Source organism: Callorhinchus milii, unplaced genomic scaffold (assembly GCF_018977255.1).
Source record: "Callorhinchus milii isolate IMCB2004 unplaced genomic scaffold, IMCB_Cmil_1.0 Scaffold1, whole genome shotgun sequence".
Lineage (NCBI taxonomy): Eukaryota > Metazoa > Chordata > Chondrichthyes > Chimaeriformes > Callorhinchidae > Callorhinchus > Callorhinchus milii.
In genome coordinates, this window is record NW_024704742.1 from 85,976,350 (window position 1) to 86,000,658 (window position 24,309).

General features: G+C 46.6%; 1 protein-coding gene across 1 annotated transcript in view; it reads right to left on the bottom strand.

The window, feature by feature from the left end:
* si:dkey-238d18.4 (TBC1 domain family member 15) overlaps window positions 1-6,360 on the bottom strand; it is a 31,425-nt gene extending 25,065 nt beyond the window's left edge. Inside the window, exon 1 of the mRNA XM_042332692.1 lies at window positions 5,989-6,360. Coding sequence (XP_042188626.1) covers window positions 5,989-6,286 — 298 coding nt within the window. The 5' untranslated portion in view covers window positions 6,287-6,360. The remainder of the gene's footprint in view (window positions 1-5,988) is intronic.
* Between the last annotated feature and the right edge of the window lie 17,949 nt (window positions 6,361-24,309).

Here is a 24,309-nt window from a genome sequence, read left to right on the forward strand (position 1 = left end):
GCCTGGCTGCTACTTCCTCCCCCCCTCCCCATGTTGCCTACACCCCCATGCCTCCTTCACCACCTTCTCTTCCTTCCATGGCCCGGACCCTACACTCATTTGCCCCCATCTTTCCTCACCATCACCCAGATAAAGCCCACCACCTACTGCCTCGATCCCCCCCACTTCCCCACTCAGCTTCTGGCCACTCAACTCCCCACCTCTGCCCACTGTTAGCTGACACAATCAACCAGTCCCTCTTCTCGGGCTCTGTCCCACTCCCCCTTAAAACCCCTGTCATTACTCCTCTTCTTAAAAATCCTAGCCTCGATCCCTCCAACCTCACAACCTTGAGACCCATCTCAAACCTGCCCTTCCTGGCCAAATTTTGGAACGTGTCGTTGCAAATCAACTTTGCTCACACCTCTCCCTCCACTTCCTACTCAGACCCCTCCAGTCCGGTTTTCGCCCTACCCACGGCACAGTCAGCGCTCGTCATAATAACAAATGACGTCTCGCTCTGTGACCAGGGCTTCCTTTGCTTCTTTGTTCTCCTGGACCTCTCCACTGCGTTCGACACAGTTGATCTCGCCATCCTTCTCCACCGCCTCTACTCCCTTATCCATTAGTGGGAGTTCACTCGCATGGTTCGAGTCCTACTTAACTAACCGCCAAAAATACATTATTGCAAATGTTTTTTCCTCCCGGCCCGCCCAGTCACCTGTAGGTTTCCCCAAGGCTCCATCTTTGGCCCCATTCTTTTCCTTATCTACATGGTCCCTCTCAGTGATGTCATCCGTAGATGGGGTCAACTTCAACATGTACGCAGATGACACACAAATCTACTTCTCCTTCAGCTTCGACTCCCAGTCCACTGATGTCCTGTCAGCTTGTTTGACGGTCATCAAGGCCTGGATGAGCGCACATTTCCTAGCTGAACATTGGCAAGACGGAAGCCATACTCTTTGGTTCCCTTCAACGTCTTCTCTCCCGCAGATCTGAACTCCTCAAGCTCCCCGGGCTCTCTCTCAACCCACGTGCAACTTAGATGTCAGGTTCAATCCCCAGTTTTCCTTTCTACCCCACATCCGTTCCCTGACCATGACCGCTTTTTTCCAACTCCCTCACATTGCTCTCCTCTGTCCGTACCTGTCACTAACCTCCTGTTTGTCCTTCGTGCCTTCTGCTCCACCACTGGTGGCCATACCTTCAGCCACTATACCCCGAAACTCTGGAACCTCTCCCTCAGTCCCTCCCTACTCTCAAATCCTGCCTAAATGCCTTCCTTTTTGATTGCGCTTACAGCAACCTCCGAATTGCCTTCCCGAATGGCTCGTTGTCAGACCCTGCTTCTGTCAAGTGCTCCAGGATGCTACCCGGCGTGAAGGTCGCTATATAAATGCAAGTTGTTGTTGTTGATTTCTGATAAATCTTCTCCTGGTTGTTGTTGCTTCTTCAGATATCCTCAGATTTGTTTGGTTGGATCCTAGAATGTAGGTGTCTTTTCTCTTTATGGCTTCTGTCCCAACTGTACTTTGCCCCTTCAATCTTGCGACAGTCTACAATTTTATACTTCTGCTCTTACAGGTTGATGGTTTCTTCTGAAAATGGTCACATTATTTTGGATATGGATGAATTATCTGAGTAGATATGAATACAGCAATTATGAATGCTAGAGTCTGGACTAGACAGAATAATATGCATTTTTTTAATGAACTTTCTAAAAAGCATTTACTTTACTAAGACTGTACAACATATTACACATTATGTTAGGTTAGATTAGATTTACATTATTTATATAAATTACGACATTGCATACTAACACTTACCAGAATCTAAGCAATCATTGGTGTTCGCAATACAAATCGCTGTCAAGGTCTGTAAAGCACCAGTTTTATATTGAAGAGGTAACACAGCCATTATTGACTTTGTAGCCTTTATTATCGGTGGCCTTTTGCTTTCGCCCATTTTGTATGCTCTTCCACATCTCTGACAATGTGGGACAATTCACTGAGAGGAAAATATGGATGAATTAGATCAGCTGTTTTTTCCTATATTATTGCCCAAATTAGTGTCGCTCACGTTTGAAACCAAACTACAGCACTGATTGCATATTATGGTTCTTGGACTCCACTATGAAGTTATTGCTTCAGTCATTATAAATGGCAAAGCTTGTAATTAAACTGGGATGAAACTGTTAAAATGCATTGTGAATAGATAAAATGATAAACTGGTGAAGCGCAAGTAATCTGGTCAAGTGAGAGCTTCCACCAGTGGTTATGTTAAAGTGGTTGACAGGTGCACTTAGTTCGGGTACAATTTCATACAAATAATGACTTATTCAATGTAACTTACACCAAAATCAGCCTGGCAGAAACCAGTAGCAGGCTGCATATTTCAAATAGAGACGAAAAAAATCTCCTTTCTAGAAGCCTCAAGCCTTGTTACATGCCTGACAACTCCAACTAACTGATGTTGGGAACAGTGGAACTAAAATCCAACAACAACTTGCATTTTATATAGCAGCCTTCACGCCAGACGGCAGCTCGGTGCACTTAACAATGGTAGAGCCCGATCCCGAGCCGGGGGAGGGCAAAGGTGATTATAGGCACTGTCGAAGAGGAAGGTCCAAGCGCAACCTGAAAATGGGGAACCGGGGCAAGATGACGGGATTGAGGGAGAATTACACAGCTTTGTGGCTGAAAGCATGGCTGCCGATAGGGGGACGGAGGGTCTGGGGTACAAGGAGGAGGCCAGAGCCAGTTGAGCGGAGGCAACTGGTAGTAGTGTAGGAAGAGACTAGCTTGGAGAGATATGTGGGTGTCAGGGAGTGAAGGGATTTAATTACAAGATTGAGGATCTTGAAATCAATCAACTCTGTGACAGGGAGCAAATGGAGTTTGACAAGGACTGGGATAATAGAGGTACGGAGTTTAATGTGGGTGAGACTGCCGGCAGCGGAGTTTTGAATTAGTTGAATTTTGTGAACAGTGGAGCGGGGAGACCGACGAGGAGAGTGTTTGAGTAGTTGAGGTGCAAGGTGATGAAGGCATGGATGAGGGTTTCAGCAGCTTTTGGAGTGAGATATGAACGGAGACGGGCAATATGGTGGACGTGGAGAGTTCTGGCCAGAGACTGGGTGTGGGGTAGAAAAGATAGAAGGGGATCAAATGTGACGCCTAAGTTGCTCACGGGTTCGGTGAGTCTCTGGGAGAGATTAGGTAGGGTGAGGAGGTCTGAACCGCAGGAGAGAAGACACTGACGGGAGCCAAAGAGTTTGGCTTCCGTCTTGGTTAACATTCAGCTGCAGGAAGCTTGTGCTCATCCAGACCTTGATGCTTGTCAGACTAGCTGGGAGTCACAGCTGGAGGAAGAGAAGTAGATTTGTGTGACATTCGCATACATGTGGAAGTTTATCCCGTAATCCAATGAAAATAAATGATTTTCACAAGACAGAATAGAATAGCACACATTTGCTGGAAATCTCTTATTGCGATAAAACAAAGTGAAATAAATCATTTTCCACACTATAAGAAATCTTTTTTTGTACTGAAATAGTTTTCATCTAGAAATATTAATAACTTCAGAACTGCCACAGAATTCTAGGCCCACTGCCAATAATAAGATGTTTTTCATTACTGAAGAATACAACATATTTCATACCATATGTCCTTGCTCTCAATGGTATTTTAAATGGCAAACATTTTAGTTAAGTACATTTTGGCTGTAGCTTTGAAAACTTCTAGGGCTTGTGTACATGTAGAATTTAGCTTTTATTTTCCCTTATCAACTGAAGGCAACGACTCATGCTACAGTATGGTTCCATGAATGCTGGCAGTCCTTCAGCTCATCGACCAAGTGGTTATTCTTTATATCTGTTAGATATCAAGTCCTGGATGAGTTCCAGCTTCCTCAAGTTGAATGTTGATAAGACTCTCCGATTTGGTTCCTGTTAGCTGCTGACCGCATGACCCTGCACGGATACTCATTCCACCTCACTCATGCATGGATACTCACGAAGCTGGTGCAGAACCTTGTTGTTTTGTTTGACCCTTTATTATTATTATTAATTGTCTTTCAAATTCTACATCCAGGCTCTCACTTGCTCTCTCTTTCCTCCCCGCTCCCCTCTGTAACATTGCCTGACTCTGACACTACATCTTCTGAGACCACCATTCATGCTTCTATCACATCCAGACTTGATTATTCCAATGCTCTGTGGCCGGATTCCTCAGCTCTTCCCTGCACCAGTTGCAGACTATCCAGAACTCTGCAGCCCGTATCCTCTCCTGCACCAGGCTATCCAAGCCCAAATCTCGATCTTTTCTTGGCTGCATCGGCTCCCACATCTCCCAGGGGGTCGAACCCACAGTATATTCCGTGAAGCGCTTCGAGACATTGCGAAGACGTGATAAAGCGCTATATCAAATGTAAGTGTTATTGTAACATCCTCACCCTTTGGCTCTGGGTCTCTCTCACTGACCCCGATGCTCTCCCTTTTCTCTCTCTGAACCCATCTCTCTCTTTCTCTCCAGCCCTGGTCTCCCTCTGTTCCCCGGGTATCTCCACCCCCCACAAGCCTGTTCTGCCACTCTATTAGATCAGGGCTGATCTGTACCTCAACTCCATTTAGCTGCCTTTGCCCCATGTCCCTCGTTACCCTTAATTTACAAAAATCTACCCACCTCAGTCTTGAAAACGTGAATGGAAATTTTTCCTCTCCCCGGTCTGTCCGCCTCGGGACTCTCCCTCTCGATTCTCTTTCTCCCCGGGTCTCTCCCCATCCCCCCCTCTCCCCGGGTCTCTCCCCATCCCCCCCTCTCCCCGGGTCTCTCCCCATCCCCCCCTCTCCCCGGGTCTCTCCCCATCCCCCCCTCTCCCCGGGTCTCTCCCCATCCCGCCCTCTCCCCGGGTCTCTCCCCATCCCCCCCTCTCCCCGGGTCTCTCCCCATCCCCCCCTCTCCCCGGGTCTCTCCCCATCCCCCCTCTCCCCGGGTCTCTCCCCATCCCCCCTCTCCCCGGGTCTCTCCCCATCCCCCCCTCTCCCCGGGTCTCTCCCCATCCCCCCCTCGCCCCGGGTCTCTCCCCATCCCCCCCTCGCCCCGGGTCTCTCCCCATCCCCCCCTCTCCCCGGGTCTCTCCCCATCCCCCCCTCTCCCCACCTTCTCTCCCCCCCCCTCTCCCCCGGGTCTCTCCCCATCCCCCCCTCTCCCCACCTTCTCTCCCCCCCTCTCCCCGGGTCTCTCCCCATCCCCCCCTCTCCCCGGGTCTCTCCCCATCCCCCCTCTCCCCGGGTCTCTCCCCATCCCCCCTCGCCCCGGGTCTCTCCCCATCCCCCCCTCGCCCCGGGTCTCTCCCATCCCCCCCTCTCCCCGGGTCTCTCCCCATCCCCCCTCTCCCCACCTTCTCTCCCCCCCCCTCTCCCCCGGGTCTCTCCCCATCCCCCCCTCTCCCCACCTTCTCTCCCCCCCCTCTCCCCCGGGTCTCTCCCCATCCCCCTCGCCCCGGGTCTCTCCCCATCCCCCCTCTCCCCGGGTCTCTCCCCATCCCCCCCTCTCCCCACCTTCTCTCCCCCCCCCTCTCCCCCGGGTCTCTCCCCATCCCCCCTCGCCCCGGGTCTCTCCCCTCCCCCTTTTCCACCGAGCCCCCCTTCTCACCCGGGTCTCCCTCCCTCTCCCCCCGGGTCACCCTCCCCCTCCCCCCGGGTCTCTCTCCCCCCGGGTCTCTCTCCCCCCGGGTCTCTCTCCCCCCGGGTCACCCTCCCCCCGGGTCTCTCTCCCCCCGGGTCACCCTCCCCCCGGGTCACCCTCCCCCCGGGTCACCCTCCCCCGGGTCTCTCTCCCCCCGGGTCACCCTCCCCCCGGGTCACCCTCCCCCCGGGTCTCCCTCTCTCTCTCTCCCCGGGTCTCCCTCTCTCCCCCCGGGTCTCCCTCTCTCCCCCCGGGTCTCTCCCCCCGGGTCTCCCTCCCTCTCCCCCCGGGTCTCCCTCTCCCTCTCGCGGTCACTGACCTCCTCTGAAGATGAGTTTCCTGAACTGAGACTCTCCCACCAGCCGCCCGTCCGCGTCCAGCAGGAACCTGAAGGTGTCCAGGTCGAGCAGCGCCCGGGCCCCGGGGCCGCACTTGGCCCCCGCCGCCGCCTCCTCCTCCTCGCCATCGGCCAGCCGGACACACAGCCCCTCCCCCGCCGCCACCTCCTCCTCCTCCTGCTGCCGGCTGCAGCTCTGCTGCCCGGGGCCCCGCATCCTGTCCTCCTGCCCGGGACTCGGCTTCGCCGCCGCCTGGCCCTGCGCCCCTTTCCCCTCCATCAGCCTCCCGCTGCCGCCAGCTCAGGCCCCATGGGGTCAGCCTCCGCTCCGCTCCTGCCCCCGCCAAGCTCTCGGCTCCCAGAAGAGAGTGAGCGGCCCCGTCACCATGGCGACCATCACGCACCTCGTCAGCAAGAGGAACGTCACTCAACACGCCCCCCCCGTCACCATGGCGACCATCACGCACCGCGTCAGCAAGAGAACGTCACTCAACACGCCCCCCCGTCACCATGGCGACCATCACTCCCCTCGTCACCATGGCGACCATCACGCACCGCGTCAGCAAGAGGAACGTCACTCAGCACGCCCCCCCGTCACCATGGCGACCATCACTCCCTTCGTCACCATGGCGACCATCACTCATCTCGTCAGCAAGAGGACCGTCACTCACCCCCCCCCCCGTCACCATGGCGACCATCACTCACCTTGTCAGCAAGAGGACTATAACTCACCTCCCCGTCACCATGGCGACCGTCACTCCCCTCGTCACCATGGCGACCGTCACTCCCCTCGTCACCATGGCGACCGTCACTCCCCTCGTCACCATGGCGACCATCACTCACCTTGTCAGCAAGAGGACCATAACTCACCTCCCCGTCACCATGGCGACCGTCACTCCCCTCGTCACCAATGAGACCGTCACTCACCGCCCCCCCCGTCACCATGGCGACCATCACTCACCTCGTCAGCAAGAGGACCGTCACTCACCGCCCCCCCCCCCCCACCCCCACCCCCGGCACCAGGGAAACCGTCATTCCATTATCCACTTTCCCGGTATCATCCACTAAATCAGTGAGGAGATTGTCACCAGAGAGACTGTCACTCACCCCCATTGGAGACCACAGTCTTACCAGGGAACCACAGCATTGTCAGTCAGACTGTTAATTCACAACAACTTACACTTACACAGGACACTTCATTTGAAATGCCTTAAATTTTAATTGGCAGTTTTAAAATTCTGATATCACTGGGCATTTTGAGGCATTTCCCCGAACGTTAAACTGTATTAACTGTGTCCTCACCTCAGGCACTGACAGCTTCAACAACAACAACAACAACAAGATTCCATTTATAGAGCGCCTTTCACGTCAGGAGGACGTCCCAAGGCGCTGCACAGTTGGGTCATGACCCGAGCAGGGGGGAAATGGTCAGGGTGAGGGGAGGGAAGGGAGGGAGCGAGGAGGGGGGAAATGGTCAGGGTGAGGGGAGGGAAGGGAGGGAGCGAGGAGGAGGAAGAGAGCCGAGAGGGGAGCTGAAGGCACGGTCAAAGAGAAAGGTTTTGAGACCGGCCTTGAAGGAGGAAAGGGAGGAAGCGGCGAAGGCACTGGGGATGGAGTTCCAGAGCCTCGGGGCTGAGAGGCTGAAGGCCCGACCACCGATAGTAGGGCGGTTGGGGCGGGGGACGTGGAGCAGACCGGAGCCAGAGGAACGGAGGGTACGGGCAGGTAGGTAGGGGGATAGTAGGTTGGAGAGGTAGGAGGGAGCAAGGCCGTGAATGGCCTTGTAGGTGAGGATGAGGATCTTGAAATCAATCCTCTGGGGGATTCACCATCCATGGTTGCACACTCCACCTCATGGAGCCAGTCCAGAACCTTGAGGTCTTGTTCAACCCTCAACTATCCTTTCTACCGCACGTCCATGCCATGACCCGCTCTGCCTTCCCCCACCTCCACAACATCACCCGGCTCTGCCACTATTTCACATCACAGGCCGTCGAAACCCTCATACATGCTTTCATAACATCCAGGCTCGACTATGCAAACACCCTACTTGTCGGCCTCCCCAACTCCTCCCTCCATAGGCTGCAGATCATCCAGAACTCTGCAGCTCATGTCCTCTCCAGCACCAGGCTCTGTGACCTCATCACCCCCATCCTCGCCGACTCCACTGCCTTCCCATCACACAGGATACAGTTTAAGATCCTGGTCCTCACCCTTAAAGCCCTCCATGGCCTTGCTCCCCCCTACCACTGCAACCTTTTAACCCCCTAACAACCTGTTCGCTCCCTCCGCTTCGTGGGCTCTGGGCTGCTTCACATCCCCCACCTTGCCCGCCCCACCATTGACGGGTAGGTCTTCTGCCACTCTGCCCCCACCCTCTGGAACTCGATCCCGGAGTCCCTCCACCTCGCCCCCTCCCTTGCCTCCTTCAAGACCCATCTCAAGACTTTCCTCTTCGACCATGCTTTCCCCCCTTGCCCTCCACCCTTCCCGATCCCGAAACACTTACGCTTACGCGTCCGAAACACTTACTGTCCAGCACCTTGGGATGTCCTCCCTACATGAAAGGAGCTATTCAAATGTAATTTTGTTGTTGTTGTTAAATGTGGAAGGTTTATTAAGGTAGAAGAGGTTTTGTTTAAAGTGGGATTTAAAGACAGACTGTGAAGAGGCAAGTTAGAGAGAATTCCAGTGGTTAGGGCGAAGTAGCTGTTGTGAGCATGGAGCAGGGGGGATATAATAATCCTTGCATTTAATATAGCCCCTTATCATGCCTTTGAGACGTCTCAAAGCGCTTCGCTTTGGCAACCCGAGTTCACTGATTGGATAGAGGAGTGGGTTCAGAAAAGATCAAGGAGACAGGAAGGCGAGAGTGTGAAGGGATTTATGGTTGAGGAGATTGAAAAAGATCCCTTTGGAAGACGGATCCAATGGAGCCTGGCAAGGACTGGGGTGATGATATTGTGGAGTTTGGTGGAGGAGAGGATGTGGAATTTTGGATTCGATGGAGTTTGGTTGGTTGAACTGGGCAGACTGCCGAGGAGTCTTGAAATGTCTAGGGAGAAGGTAACAAGGTGTGAATAAAGATTTTAGTGGCATTTGATGTGAGGTTGGGGCACAGACAGGCAAAGTGGTGAAGAAAAGCATTCTTGGTCAGGACCGAATGTGAAGAAGGACTGCAAGAAAGAAGGGCAAATAGCAGGTAATTGGAATTACAGCACTAAGCTCCAGTGGAGATATTTTATTAGCAATTACTCAAGCTTGAAGAGTCAAATAACCTGCTTTTGTGTTGTGATTGTGGTTCTGTTCTGAAAAATATTTTTTTGCAAGATAAATTGTATTATTTTCCTTAGTATAAGCTCCTTTAGATAGCTGAGGGTGGTGGAGGATTATTTGTTGTCTGTGGTTGCATCTAATCTATTTTTTGTGTTTTAAAAATATATTTTTATATGTAGCTTTTAGTAACCTGCTGGGTACATTTGAGGCTCCCCAATGACAGGCTAGTCCCAGAGCATTACCAATGCTACTCATGCTTGAATGTAGCTGAGGAGCAGTGGGGAGACACTTGGCCTGAGAATTGAAGGAATCAAAGTTGTCCCTCCTCTCCCCCCGACCCTCCCCAACACACTCCACTTACCTTCCCCCCCCCACTCACACACAATTGCAGTGTGTGTTTGCACTCCTACGTTTGTACTGTTATGCACTGAACTGCTACCCTGTTCCTTATAAATGGTCTGCATGCACATCTGCTTTATTGATTCTGAGCCAAGGAGAAAAGGGAGGTAACCTTAGCACAAAGAGGAAGTTCTTCAGGTGCTATCTGAAAATGGGGGCGGAGGGACTGAGGCACAGAGTCACAGGGTCTGTAGTTGCCATCTCTTCCATCTGCCTTGAATATGGGCATAACATTGCCTACTGTGTCAAAACTAAGTGATGTTTGACTCTTTCAAAATGTCTTGTCAGTCCTTCATCTGTTTCCTCTCCCATCATCTATTTCTTCCTTTGTCTCTCTAAGTATTCTGGGGAGGATACCACCAAACTGAGCTTAGGCCCATGTCTCAGGAAGTTTGAGATGTTTGGTAGTCTCCATGAAATATACATATGATAACTGTTGCTGATTTTGTTAGATAACCGTAAGGATTCTTTACGGCTTGCCTGTGTTTTAATCAAAGTGGTGCTTAATGTCTCTCTGGGTCAGAAACAATTGTTTGTGATACCCAGTGATAACGCAAATTGTGGCCACTTTGGAATGCAATTGAACAAATCTAAACAGTGGCTGACAGATATAATTAGGAAATTATACTGAGCCTGATTGTTATTTGTAATTGCACATGTTCTGTTTGTGCTTCTTGAAAGTGTGACTTTGACCTATTTTCAATTAGGGGCTTCTGCAAGCTTGTATGAACCCGGGGAAAGAAAGTTTTGAGTGTTTAAGTGTAAGGAAAATTTATTTTCAGTAAAATTGCATATCATATCCTCCGTGCACATTGCATAACTGGCTTTAAAATCATTCACACTTCAATGCTTAACAAGTGATACTTCAGAACGAAACATAGAACTTTCAGAGAGATAGTTTGCATAATGAAATCACTCTGTGGGAAGCCAGGATGACTGAATTTAGAGCTGAATTTGTCAGCAGAAATGATTCTTCACAGGATGCTAAGAAAAGCGAATAGCTGAACCAGTGAGAAAGGGGAGGTGACCTTAGCACGGTCGAAGAGTAAGGTCTTCAGGTGCTATCTGAAGATGGATGGGGGCAGTGGGGGAGGGTTGGAGTGCACTATGTGAAACATTGCACTTCACATATTGTATTGTGAAGAATTCCACTTTTGGAGATGTCTCAGGCAATAATTGCTGCAGGGTAACTCCCTTCCTCCCTCACCCCACACTCCGCTCCAATGATTTTGCCAGAAGCCGGTTTCTGCAGTCACTGAGCTGGCTGGTACTTTTGATTCTGTCACTGTGCAAATCCTCGCACTTTAGTGAAAGTAAAAGCTGAGGTCAGTGTCTGAACGGCTCTTTGATGGGTCAGCCTAAGACTCATCAACAAAAACAATGGCAAATTGCAGCAATTGCCCACAAAATATATAGAAAATCCACAGTATATCCTGTGAAGCACTTTGAAACATCACGACGATGTGATCAGATGCTATATCTTTAAAAAAAAGTGATAAATAAAATAATAATTTGGTCACTCAATCTACAACTGTTTGTGGAATACTGCTGTGTGCAATTGGCTGCCGCGTTTTGCCCACAAAATATGCAGTCAATTCACTTTACAGTATATTCTGTGAATCACTTTGAGACGTCTCGAAGATCTGATAAGGCGCTATGTCAAATGCAAGGATTATTGTTATTATACCAAATGCAAGGATTATTATATAGCACCTTTGATGTTGGGAGGACATCCCAAAGTGCTGGAAAGTTCAGGGTTTGCACTCAAGCTGTGGGTTTGGATTTGGTGTGGCCTGTAGCTTGTGGAGGGAAGAGCTGGGACGTCCAGTGAGCAGAGAGTTGGAGTAGTCTAGCCGGGATAATCATGGAAGTGATGAAAGCATGGATAAGGGTCTCAGCGGCTCAAGGGAGGAGGCCTTGCACCCTCCTACCTCTCTGACCTACTATCCCCCTACTTACCTGCCCGTACCCTCCATTCCTCTGACTCCGGTCTGTTCCACATCACCCGCCCTACCATTGGTGGCCAGGCTTTCAGCCTCTCAGCCCCGAGGCTCTGGAACTCCATCCCCCAGTGCCTTCGCCTTGCTTCCTCCCTTTCCTCCTTCAAGGTCGGTCTGAAAATCTTTCTCTTCAGCCGTGCCTTCAGCTCTCCTCTCGACTCTCTACCCCCTCCTCACTCCCTCCCTTCCCCCCTGCTCGGGTCCCGACCGAACTGTCCAGCGCCTTGGGACGTCCACCTGACGTGAAAGACGCTCTATAAATGCAATCTTGTTGTTGTAGTGGTGGAAATGGACAATGTTGCCAAGGTGGGGGAAAGCTCAATGCATCAGGCCACGGACGTGGCGTTTATAGGGCAATTGTGTTGAACAAGACACCAAAGTTCCGCACTGGCTCCGTAACGTGGAGTGTGCATTAATGTTCAATGAGGTCGCACCTGAGGTGAGAAGGCGCTGACTGGAGCCATGCAGGAGAACCTTTATTTTATCAACAATCAACTGGAGAAAGTTAGCTCTTTTCCAGGACTTGATATCTGACAGGCAGTCACAACAGCCGTTGCCCTGGACTCGAGGGTGGAGGTGGAGAGATGGAATTGGGTGTCATTGTAAAAATGTGGAAGTTGATACATGCCTGCAGATGACATCCCAGGAGCATATAGATAGTAAAGCCAATTGGACATGCCTACAGTCGTGACAATTTCCCAAAATGCATAAGAAGACTGCGGTCGCACAACTCGCAGTTAGGCCTCACAGTCAAATAAGCAAGCAATCTAGGTTTCTTACACATCAGAGACCACAGAATTCAATTAAAACCAAGGGAACTGTTTTCATTAGTTTGAGGCGTTTCGCCTCTCAGCAATCACACACCTCCTGTTTCCACAAAATAGTTAATGGTTGATGCAAAAATGCATGTAAAGGATGGCTGTTTAGAGAGATTTGTTTCAATTGGAGGTTATGAAAAGCCTTCTCCCAGAACTGATAGATACTTGAAGTTGAGAGAGGCAGAGAAACCTGCTTCTATATATTAAAAAACGTGCACCATAAAATGTAAGTATTTTCTTTTTGAAACTTCAAACAAAATCAGATAAAACTACTGAGAAGGTCTTATTATTTTGATATGTAATAATATTTTGCGAATTCCTGGTTCAGTTACTAGGACCTTTATCTCCAGGTCAAAAGGTTATGGATTCAAGCCTCATGACACAACTTTGAACTCACAGTCTAGGCTGGCATTCCATTGCAATGCAGATACAATTCTCCTGCCATGTTTCCTCACAGAAACAATCGCTACACAGTTCTTGGGTACGACTGAAAAGAGGTAGTCAGCATGTGAGCTAGGTAGCTATAATGCTGTTGATGAATTGGTCAGATGCAGACGTGGGACACGTGTGAATTTGCAAACATTGCAATGAGCTGCTCCCAAATTCCTGTTACTGCTTATGGTTTTAACATTCTTCTACTACTGTATTACGATGGATGACTGGTTGTAGACTGGCACACCAGAGGGAGCTCTTTTGCAGATAAGGCTGAGGCACACAGCTAGCTCAAGATCTGGAACAGTTGTGGACTCCTCTGCATTTGATACTTCCATTTGCAAAAAATTATCCGAGCACTTTGGGTGAAAAAAGAGAGAAAAGAAAAGATTATCTTCCAATGAATGTCCAAGACTTTGCTAAAAATACAATTGTCAATGAATATGTTTTTTTTCGGGGGGTTAGCTGCTAAATAATTAACTCCTAAATAATTAGCTGCTATATCTAATTCAATAACAATCTTTCAGAATTCCCCCATTCCAACATTCTCTACAGCTGTTTCCTCCACCATTACTGTGTGTCCATCAGGATTTGTGAATCAACAAAAGGGTCGGGTAATGCCTCGACGGGCTTAACACGCATAGGGTTGGATGCTGAGGGGATGGGGAAGAGAAGGTGGCCATAGCATGTTCACAGAGGTAGGATTTGAGGTCGGACAGAGAGGGGCCAAGAGTGGTAAAGGGAGGGAGTTCCAGAAAGTATGGGCGTAGGAACTGAAGGTAACATGGAGAGAGCAGGTACACACAGCAAACCCCACTTAGCTGAGCGGAGGGAGTTGCACCATGGACTAGCTCAATCATTACTCAGAGAATTCCAAATCTCCCATTTTTGGGCAAAAGTGTTTCCACCTATTGAGAAAGACCAGGAAACTTGTACCTAGGCCGCTGTCTCACCTGGGAAATGGTGCACGGCTGGGGGTGGGGTGGACAGGTCAGTCTCAGAAATAGAATTAAATCTCACAAAGGTGCAAAAAATAAAAATAATTGAAAATAATTATTCAGCTCTTCATAATGGCAACTATTTATAACCATCTTGTTTGATTACACAGACAGCAGTTATCTTTGTTCCACAGGGAGGTTGGATGTGGTAGACTTCTATCATTACATTGTATTGGACTATGTGATGAAGTGCTTTATTCATCAAAAATAATTGTACATTTATTGCTCCTAATACCACCACAATGTGTCAAGTCCTCACTATTAACTAGGTGCTTCAGTTTCGGTTCTGACTTCACAGTATTAACTTCATATAAAACTGTTGGATTGGGAACTAATGTAGAATGTACAAACCGATTGTAGCAGGATATGTAGCAAAGTTGCCACTAATTTTTTCATCGATTTTATTCCTAAAGGAGCAATTAACAACGCTGCTGTACTAAAACAAATCTATTGAGTCAAGAGAACTGGAGTTTTGGAGCTGCTGTGTTAATAGTTAAATAACAGAGCTGCCTCAATGGCTGAGTGGATCATTGCACTGGATTCATTGAAAACACAGCTTGATGCTGTGAGGGAGGATGATCAGATGGGTGGTCAGATAGGATGAGATCAAATAGGCTAAAGGGCCTTCTTCATCCGAACCCTTCTTACAATCTTGTGAAGAGAGGAGGAAAATCATCCTATACGGCTTCTCTTACTGCATATTGTATTTATTGTGTTTCTGAACACCTTCCTCTGCATCAGTCAATCCACTGACTGAAATGTTACTGAATGTTTACTAACTGATAGGTAAACAGAAGGGTGTGGAGTAAGGAAGCTTGCCTAAGGTTTTGTCCTGCCTGGGATTCAAACCTGAGTTCTCTCGCTTGGGAGGTGAGAGAGCTAACCACTAAAAGAACCTCTCAAAGCACTTAATATGCTTAATAAACGTGCGCTTGATGTGAGCAATTGACACTAACCATGAAATGAGAGAAATTTAGAGATGGTTAAAAAAGAGAGGTTTTCAGGAGATTCTTGAAAGCGAGAAATAGCAAGAAGTGATAGCTGTACAGGTGTGTGCAGGAGAAACTCTTGTGGTGATGGCAATGGGAGAAGTTGGAGTGATATCATGCAATGGAGGTAGACTACTGAGGAGAATGAAGTGGTCAGTGGTGTCAGAGATATAGAAACAGTGAGCAAGGCCACTGACTAGCGCAATCTCAGTATAACAGCATCGGAAACTGGATTAAACTGAATCAGAAATGGCAAGAGATAAGCTCATTGCAGGGTGGAATTACAATGTTAAGAACTTAAAGAGAATAGGAGGGGTCTTAAATGGGTGAACAGCAAAAGCTCTTATAGATTAAAGAACTGATTGATTTTGTAAGTAACAAAGAAACTGTTAAAACAAGATACGAGACTGTACTAGTCAAAATCATTAAAAGTCAAAGGTGATCTGTGATGTGAGATTTATGGTACTACCATTGGTTATATTGAATACTTGTTGAACATGCATTTTAAGCCACATGACTTTAATACTTATCCTTTACTGTTTGGTTTGCACTATCTGGGCTCATCACAAGATGGCACGATGTTAGCTATCATCAGGAGCTGGACCCTAATCTTCATCAGTGCACACAATATGCCTTTAACAATAACAACAACTTGCATTTATATAGTGCCCTTCATGCGGGGTAGCGTCCCAGAGTGCTTAATTGTTTCCACATGAGCGTTATCATTATTTTAAATAACATGTGGATCATATATTCCTGCTGAAAGGCAAACATTCGCATTTACTACATAGGGATCACATATCTGGGATGAAATAATTGTTACTAAAACATTCTTGCATGTGATTGCACAGTTCCTAATGTAATTTGAACTCCTCCAGTTTTGTATTACCCTGTATGTCACGCACCCCAGCTTGTGTCTTTCCTTATACATTAATGACTGAAGTGACTGAGAATCATAGAAAATTTACATTTGGTCCATTTTGCGTGCTGTTCTAACTCGCCCCACTGCAGCTATCTGCTTTAACCCAATTCCATTACTCTTTCCTGTGTCCTTTTACATTCTTCCCTAGGAAATTATCCAATTCCCTCTTAAATATTTTTGATATAACTACTATGACTCTTTGTGCTAATGAATTCTATATTGTAACCACCACTAAAGGTATTCAATTTAATATCTTTTTTTTAGATAATAGTGAAATTATTATTATTTTAAGATTAAATTTTATTATATAATGGGTACAGGGTAGCGTAGTTTATCTTTAAAATAAATTAAATCAAGTATATTACAGATTGGATGATGGAGTCTAAAATATGGCAATTTCTAACAGGATTCCTTAATAGGATCTCAAATCACAAAAGGGGGCTCTTTCTTGTAAGTGAAAGTTCTGAACTCCGACCTGGAAATGGATAGCTTTGGAGCGGGATTCCCTACAGTTAAACATGGCATACTTCTGGTTACAAGAGTACATATTTGCAACTTGGAGTCAGTATTAAGATGTGCAGTTAAGAATCATTGTGTTATCGATCACAATCTAGGGCACATAGGCATGAAATCACTTTGTTGGAGTATTTTGTCCCAATAATCCACAAATGCAGCCCTCAAATTAAAGAACAATCTGTCCTCCCAGACACTAATGCTGAAATTCTGGTCCAAGCCTCTCATACTGTTTTTTTTTGGTCAGTCATGGATCTTTGGTTTCTTGTCTCATCCGAAGAACAGTATCTCTGACAATGCATTGCTCCCCCAGCACTGCCAATGAGTGTCAGTCAAGAGTATGAACTTAGAGTCTCGACTTCATACTTGAACCTGTAACTATGTCAAAATAGTGTGAGGCAGCAGTACACAAGGCAAATAGGATGCTGGGCTATAATGTTAAATCAGTTGAGCTTGGATCCCCAGATGTTATGCTCAAGCTATATTGTGTTCTGTTCAGGCCATACCTGGAGTACTGCATACAGTTCTGGTCATTGCGACATAAGGCAGTTCAGAGGAGAGCAATTAGTTGATCCCCAATGTTAGAGGAATGAGTTGTAAGCAATGATTAGACAAGTTAAGGCTCTTCAGTCTTGAGAGAAGATGCCTCAAAAGGAACCTTAATAATTATAATAATCCTTGCATTTGATATAGTGCTTTTCACGTCTTCTAGATGTCTCAAAACGCTTTACAGAATATACTGTTAAGTAAATTGACTGTATATTTGTGGGCAAAACCCGGCAGCCAATTGGGTACAGCAGTGTCCCACAAACTGTTGTGGATTGAAGTAACCAATTTTATTATTGTGCTTTTTTTCTTGAGGGATTATTATCAGGCATGTGGAGTAAGGAAAGTTACCCAAAGTTTTGCCCTGCCGTGAATCGAACCGAGGTCCCAGGCGAGTGCTTTAATCACTGAGCTACAGAACTCCTATAGAGGTGTATAACATTTTAAATGGAATTGAAAAAGGAGACCCAGAACAATTGGATGAAACAAGGCAGTAGAATAAGAGGGAAAAGGTTTAGAATTGGAAAGGGCAATTTGAGGACAGAGACCAGGACGTTTTTCTTTACGCAGAGGGCAATTAAAGACTGGAACAGGTTTTCTAGGAAGCGTCAAGCAGTACACTGAACTTATTTTTTTTTAAAAATGTGATGCTGTGATTTGAGGGATTGTTCTGGAGGGTTGAGATCAAATGGGCAAATCTTTGTCTGAACTACTCTTGTATTCCCGTGACCTTCTGACAATAATGTTGAAATGCCTGAGAAGGTTGATTTACATTTTGCAATATATAAAGATATTGAGAAACTGACCTGATGTGAAATGGAACAAGAACACTGAATCTGAAAGGAAATTACAGTGTAGAAAAAAAGAAATAATGTTTAAAATAGGTTTAAATAGAAGGCAATAGTTAGGTAAAATACCAAAGAACATCAAATAAATTGAGAAAGCAACAACACAATATAAACAAGACAATAAATGGTGAGAAAGAATAAGTTAAAATGTCCTAGATAAAGAAAAGGGATTTAGTTTTTTTTAGTGTGAACCATTTTGCACAATGATCATAGAGTGTCTCAAGTCATTACACACAGAGTGGTACTTTGCTAAATGCCTTTTGTGGGAATCAGAACATACACTGAACGCAGAGTAGAAAGCGATTGAACTGGTAAATCTAACTTCTCCTGGTAGTGCTTTACAGGATATTCTGTGAAGCACTTTGAGACATCTCGACGCCATGATAAGGAGTTATATCAAATGCAAGTATTATTATTATTAGTAGTAATTATGCATAGTGTGATTTCTCTCATTCTTCAGGTAGAATCAATATAAGTAAAAAGCATGCACTATCTAACGTAGCTGCATAGTCTGTCATGGTCACCCCCTCTTTTACATAACTTGTTTGTCTTTAATAATTATCATTTCTGTTTAATGTATGCATTGGAAACATTAACCTGTTGAAAGTGTTCAATATTTCTATCATGTAGTTTAAAGCATTGATTACTTAAATGCGGTTATTGTGAGGACATGGATCTTGAACTCAATTCTCTGGGGGATTGGGAGTCAGTGAAGCCGGGCAAGGATAGGGGTGATCGGATCACAAGCCTAGTGTGGCAGAGGACACAAGCTACAGAATTCTGAATAATCTGCAGCTTGTGGAGGGAAGAGTTGGGAAGTCCAGTTAGCAGGAAGTTAGTATAATTGAGCTTGGACGTAATGAAAACGGAGGTAAGCAGGATGCTCTATGTCTTTTTTGCTCTATCATTTAGATGATTCACAATTAAGTCTGGGGACTCTGACTGTCTTTCCGACTTTCATTCGAGATGGAGAGACCTTAACATTATAGACCCTCTGTTTGACACCTGCCTCGCTCTTTTCAATACCAATCACGTTCTGATCTTCTGCATTGCAATCTCTCAAGGAAATGTGGGGCTGAAAGGGTTAAGTGCTTTGAGCCATTTATCCAATGTGAAAGGCATGGTAGACCGCAAGTTGTTAATGTTCAGAAAGAAGTGTTTATTCACTTGTTGAGAAATTGAATTTCCACCTTCTCAGACAGCCGCTCTTCACATTCGCCAGGGCTATTATTTTAGAAATTGAATTGGATCTGGGCACGAGGCCTCATCTGGGAACAATAAACAGGATGTGAAAAGCTGGGAGATGGCAGGCAGCTTTACATGTCATCGTTTGCAGTATTCCCCAGACACCCCCTGATGTCAGCAGACAGCACCTGCCCAGCATCTTCATGACACTCGCTCAGCTTGCCCACTTGAAGTCAATCATCTATTCAGTCCAAAACAAGTATCAAGTTAGTAATTAATTCATCACCCGCCAGGCCTCCTGCGCTATATAGCTCCTCGCTTTTCACTCTTTCATCTTACTTAACAGCTTTTGCTTCCAATCACACCTCCATTAACTCGCGCAAATACCATTTAAGGGGTAAAGGTATACTCCCCAAAGTCGCTGTAATACTTCACGTACAGAACAGGCCTATATATAGCTGATTGTGACAATGCAAGTTAGACCGCAGAGCTTTGGATATCTGTATTGAAATCACTTGAGTGTCTATTCTCTTGTCAATGGAATATAGTGTGCTAACGTGGTTCAGGGGCAGGATAATGTTAAAATCCATCCTCTGTGGGAGCTCTTGTTTCTCACTTTAGGAACGGGTAACAGATATTTCAGGAGTGCTTTCATTATATTTGACTGTTGTTGCAGGGTTAAAACATCTGGGCTCTGGGATAACCTCTGGAGCCGGTTTAAGATGAACAGCGGTGTGCCGTCACATGCGCAGCCCGGGCTCGGCAGGAAGGGGATGCTAGGGAAACGACAGTCAAAGCCAATCACTTCAACCTGTGGCACAAGCAGGATATGCCCCGGCCGCTGTGTGGCTCCGATGTGAAAGCTGCCTCTCTGCTGTGCAGCACAAGGCTGGATACACGGCAGGCGGCAATTATTTCTTCCCTTTACACAGACTTCAATAATCTCCGTTCTTTTTAATATCCAAGATGACTTTGCACTGATTTCACTTCCAGTGTACCAGCCAGCCCCTTTAATAACCTCAAGAGGTTTCCAGTAGGTGGAAGAGAGAGGGGAGGAAGAAAAAGTTTGAAAAACAGGTGAGTTTTCTAAAACCTTCCTTTAATGGTGCAATATTACTGTCTTTGCTGTAAAGTCAAATGTTCTGTACTTGAATATTCAATGGAATGTGGAAATGTACTTTTCTATTTGTTCTGAGCTATTGAACAATCTCGGCACTTATTGTACTCTTTGGTCCTGGATGTTCAGTGCATTCTGTTGATTCCCCAACACAGCTTCTCTTTGGGGTTATGGAATATAATTTCAGCAACTTTTATTATCTTTACTCGTATGTAAACTTTGTAGTTGAGGTTAATTGAGAATTACAAAGCATTCCCTGAAGCACTAGATTGTTTTGCACACACTGCCCAGCTGAGGTAGCCAACACCGCAATTCCTGAGCAGGGCTATGCCTGGAAGACCTGGAAGACAAGGGAGCCTTAGGTATGCAATGGCCTTTCACTTAGGAAATCCGAGTTTAAATCCTCTGGCGTCTCCAGGCCTTGTATTTTGTGAACCTGCACCTTATACTCTTCGAGGTAAGGTATGCAGGGGGCATCCCTCCAGGGAGAGAGTGTGCATTCCATTCAAGACACAGGAAAATTTCTGTGTGTATGTTGGCATACATATAAACGCCTCTGTCTTGTTTGGATACTCTTAAGCATGGTGATGGGTTTCCACATGTGTCACCCGGCTGACCAGTGCTTGAAGAAAGATTTTTCTTAAATAACCCATTTGCTAGTCTTTGTAGTGAATTCATTTAGACTATTTTACCTACTATGTATTTACTTGGATAAGTACATCCAATTTCCTACTTGCTGTTTCTGTATTAATTTGGAGTTTTTATTGAACTAATCACAGGATCACAAGTGATGATTGGATGAAGAAAGCCCTTTGGCACATCTGATTTTTTTGATCACCGTGGCTATTTGTCGGACATTGCTGTGGCAAACTGGCTGCCACTATTGCCTACCCTCTTAGTAAAATCCTGTGAAGAACTTTGAAACTAGAAAACGAAATAAATATCTAAACAGAGTAAACCATAGGAGTATGGGGAAAGGATAGGTAAATGGAGTAGAAAACATTGCTTATAAAAGATCCAGGACAATGGACTGGATAGCCTTCTTCTGCGCTGTAAGCTTCTATGGTTGTGATGATGTAATAAGGCTCTATATCAAAAATGCAACGATGATAATTATTTTATCTTTCCAATGTAAACCAAACTTTTTTTTCACATGCATATCATGTATCTCAGAATAGGAATGATTAAACTTCTAATATATATGGTTATCTCCAGTTGATCTTTGACTGTTGGTTTCTTCTATTTGTGCTGTGCGTTAAAATCAAATACAATACAAAATTACATTTGTATAGCGCTTTTCACATCGTGAGGATGTCCCAAGGCGTTGGACAATCAGGGATTTGGACCCAAGCTGGGGGTTGGGATTGTGGAGGGTGGAGGGCAAAGAGGGTAGGAGGATGGCCAAAAGCTCAGTTGAAGAGGAGGGTTTTGAGACACACTTTGAAGGAGGCAAGGGAGGAAGTGAGGTGAAGGGAATGAGGGTGGGGCAGAAAGGCTGAAGGCCCAGCCACTGATGGTGGGGTGGGCCGGGTGGGGGATGTGGAACAGGCAAGAGCCTGCTGAGAAGAGGGAGCGGACCAGTTGATATGGGGTCAGCAGCTCACAGAGGTAGGAGGGGACAAAGCCATGAAGGGCCTTAAAGACGAGGATGAGGATTTTGAACTCTATCCACTGAGGGATGAGGAGCCAATGGAGCCGGGCGCGGGTGGGGATGATGGGGTCATGGAGCCTGGAGCGGGAGAGGACACAAGCAACAAAGTTCTGGATGATCTGCAGCTTGTGGAGGGAAGAGTTGGAAAGGCCAACAAGCAGAAAGTTGGCGTAGTTGAGCCTAGATGTGATGAATGCATGATGAGGGTTCCGGCAGCCTGAGGAGTGAGGCAGTGGTGGAGCCGGGTGATGTTGCGGAGATGGGTGAGGCAGAGCAGGTCATGGCGCGATGTGGGGAAGAAAGGACAGTTGAGGGTCAAACAAGACCCCAAAGTTGCGGACTGGCTTAGTAAGGTGGAATATGCAACCATGGATGGTGATGCTGTCAGTGCTTGAGATATGGAAGCGCAGACGGGAGCCAATCAGGAGGGACTCGGTCTTGTTGATGTTCAACTGTAGAAAGTTAGTTCTCATCGAGGAATTGATGCACTGTGGCCTGCTCCATGACCCCGCCCTGCCAACCCACCACCACCTTCAGCCATTCAGCCACCACCCACTGGAACTCCATCCTGGAATCCCTCTGCTTTGCCGCTCTCTTTGCCTTCTTTCTTGGCCCATGTCAAGACCTTCCACTTTGACTGTGCCTTCAGCGACCCTGCCACCTTCCTACCCTTCACCCCTCTTGATTCCAAACCCCAGTTCAGGTGCAAACCTTTTACTGTCCAGCGGCTTGGTATGTCCTTCTGATGTGAAAAGCGCTATATAAATGCAGTTTATTGTTGCTGAAGATTGTGGATTCAAATCCCACTTCGAGAGTTGGAAACCATATAGTCTATGCTGTTACTAGAATCCAATGCTAGGATGGTGCTGCATTGTTGGAGGATCCGATCTTCAGATGAGACATTAAACTGAGGTCCCTGTCTATCTGGATGTTAAAGATCAAATGGCACTATTCAAAAAGTGTTTTAGAAAGTGAGTTTCTCTCTCCTGGTGTTCTGGCCAACAATCCCTCCAAAAATATTGGTTGATGTCTGCAACGTTGCCAGACTCCACCACTACCTCGCCCCTCAGGCTGCCGAAACCCTCACCCACACATTCATCACGTCAAGGCTCAATTATGGAAATTCCCTCCTCATCGGCCTTCATAACTCTTCCTGTTTCAAGCTGCAGATCATCCAAAACTCTGCAGCTCGTGTACGCTTATGCACCAGGCTCCGTGAACACATCACTCCCACCTTCACCTGACTCCACTGGCACCCCATCCCTCAGAGGATCGAATTCAAGATCCTCGTCCTCACTTTCAAGGTCATCCATGGCCTTGCCCCCTCCTACCTCTCTGATCTGCTGACTCCCTACCAACCTGCCCGCTCCCTCTGTTCAGTAGCCGCCGGCCTGCTCCATGTCTCTCGCCTGACCCGCCCTACCAGTCTCTTGCCCCCACACTCTGGAACTCCATCCCACAGTCCCTTCACCTCGCTTCCTCCCTTGCCTCCTTCAAGGCCGGTCTCAAGACCCTCCTCTTCGATCGTGCCTTCAGTCGCCCTCCCACCTCTCTGCCTTCCCTCACCCCTACCCCACCCCTTCTCCATGCTTGGGTCCTGACCCCTGCCTGTCCAGCGCCTTGGGACGGTCTCCCGATGTGAAAGGTGCTCTATAAATGTAATTTTGTTGTTGTTGTTATGACATTATGATGTTTGTGAGAAATTGCTGCGTGCAAATTGCCTAATGAATTCACCCACAAAACACACACATGCACATCACATTATAGTATATCCTGTGAGGTGCTTTGAGATGTCTTGACATGATAAGAGCTGGATCTAATGCAAGGATTATTATTGTTATAGTTTGGACTGGAGATTCTTAAGCATAGTGATGGGATTCTACCTGAGTCAGATATCCGGTTGACCAAATGAAATTGGTAAAATATGTTCCACTGACCAATGCTCACAGCCAAAGTTGAAGGTCCTCATTTTGAGGAGCACAAATATTTACTCAAAAATGTTTTTTGAACTTAAAGGCAGTTTTTTTTAATGAATTGTTTACTTATAGGTGTGCGAAATAACTCACATTACAGTATATCCTGTGAAGGTATTTCTATGTGGTATTTTTAGGGCTTCCAATTTTCGGTTTAAACCGATAAATACTGATGAAACACCTCCGATACAAAAACGATGAAATCGGTGTTTATCCAATAAACACTCTCGTTCCCTGCCTTTCATTCTCTGCCTCTCCCTTTCTGCCTCTTCCTCTCCTCCATGTGTGCAGGCATGTCTGGAGAAGCGTACCTGAAAAAATCTCATTATAGAATATAAAAAGCGAAAGACCCAAAAAACCCTGATTTTTGGACGTCTATGTAGAACTCAAAAATTGCTAAAAGAAATGCAAAATTAAATTAATGAATACCGATAAACTGAAGCCCTAAGTGTTTTGTTTAATATAAAGTTTGCTATCTAACTCTGGCAACATCAGCATCTCTATGGAAACCCAAGAAATATTAATTAACAAATAAAAAAGTACACATTTGTTTTCTGGGCATGACCCCGGCCCTCCTATAGGGATTGAATGGCCAGCACCAGCGAGAGGTGTGGATGAATATTGTTTGGCAGGTGG